Source organism: Tupaia chinensis, unplaced genomic scaffold (genome assembly GCF_000334495.1).
Source record: "Tupaia chinensis unplaced genomic scaffold, TupChi_1.0 Scaffold000601_1, whole genome shotgun sequence".
Taxonomy (NCBI): Eukaryota; Metazoa; Chordata; class Mammalia; order Scandentia; family Tupaiidae; genus Tupaia; species Tupaia belangeri.
Genome location: NW_006160119.1, coordinates 895,009 through 896,505, shown reverse-complemented (window position 1 = coordinate 896,505; position 1,497 = coordinate 895,009). Strand labels below are relative to the sequence as shown.

The following is a 1,497-nucleotide window of genomic DNA, read 5'->3' as shown; positions in this document are numbered from 1 at the left end:
GCCGCCTTCCGCGTGGACCGCGCCGACTACCGCAGCTCGCACGCGGGGCCCGCGCAGCGCGTCGTGGCCCACTTCTACGCCAAACGCCTGACCCTGGAGCAGCTGCTGGCCGTGGAGGCCGGCACCACGCAGGCCAAGGACCACGGCCTGGAGGTGGGCGCGGGAGCCCTGCCGGACTGTGGCCCGGACCCACCCGCTGACCTCGCCCCCGCCCCTGTCGCTGTGTCGTCGGGGTCGCGGTCCCCTCTCATCTGGAGGACCGAGCCACCCGGTCTCCCTGCCAGGGTTTGGCCCGTTTCTGCAGCTTTCTGCAGCTCCTGCTGATGGGGCGACAGCAGTGACAGCCTTCCAAGGTGCCCAGCGTCCCTGTGTGAGGGACGGGGGTCTTACTAAACCGGCAGTTTCCAGAACTGCTGGAGCGGGGCCGGGGTGACCTTGGATTTTGTATTTTTCAGAAGGTCCCACATGCAGCTGATCAGATGCTTTACATTGAGCCTTGCTGCTGTGTGGTGTAGACCTTGCGGTTCTGGGCAGGAGCCACTCAGTTAAGGGAGACGTGGGGAGCGTTGGTTGGGCCTGGGGCATCTAGGGCGAGGCCTCCTCTGCAGAGGGCTCCCTGGCCAGAGCGTCTCCTTTCTCTCGCAGGTGCTGGGCCTGGTGCGGGTGCCCTTGTACACTCTGCGGGATGGCGTGGGGGGCCTGCCTGCCTTCCTGGAGAATTCTTTCATTGGAGCCGCCCGTGAGCAGCTTCTCGAAGCCCTGCAGGACTTGGAACTGCTAGAGCCTGGCTCTGTGTCCCGCCTTAAGATCCCAGCCCGTCATTAGAGGCGACCTCTGTGGACCCGTGGATCCTGACATGAGGACCTTGGTACTGGGAGGGAAGGGCAGTGCTTTTCCTCCTGGGCCTGAGACAGGCTAGAAAGAAGGAAGAGTGTGCAGGAGAGGCTCTGAGCAGGGGCCCTGCACTCATGCCGGCAAGGCAAAGGGCCACCACTCATCCCAGGGCCCTGGCTGCTCTGGAAGACCACCTCCTCCCTGGGACCCCCGGCATGCAGGTGTGCACCCTGCAGCCACCCTGCCCCACCCCGTGCTGTTTAAGCAGGAAGACTCATTCGTGGGGGCCTTGTCATACCCCACTCCTGGCTGGGGAGGAGCTGGAGAAGCAGGGAATGTCCTCACGTGGCTGCCCTGCCCGGGCCTGTTGGAGGACCCTCTGCTCCCTGCGGTGACAGGCACGCTCGTCGAGCAGTGACCAGAGCCGTGACCAAACCACTGCCCTACCCGGCCCCCCACCCTGTCAGCTCCTGAACAGGGTCCTGAGGACGCGGCTTGGTCTTCAGCTGAGTGTGGGCTTGAGCCCTGTGAGCCCAAGTGCCTCTCCTCCGGGAGGTCGTGTTTGGCATGCCCCAGACTCAGGAAATCTGAAGGGAACTGACTCTGCCCCGCCCTGCCCCAGAGAGCCTCCCAGTAGAGAATGGCCAATAGCCGCTGGCCCGA

At 64.7% G+C, this 1,497-nt stretch overlaps 1 protein-coding gene across 1 annotated transcript; it reads left to right on the top strand.

The window, feature by feature from the left end:
* Nucleotides 1–1,488, top strand: NUDT16 (nudix hydrolase 16; the record flags this gene model as incomplete). The annotated part of the gene is given in 2 exon segments (XM_006158517.2): nt 1–153; nt 646–1,488. Coding segments are annotated over 2 exon segments (333 nt in total), but the record flags the coding sequence as incomplete, so codon positions are not given.
* Nucleotides 1,489–1,497: the final 9 nt, after the last annotated feature.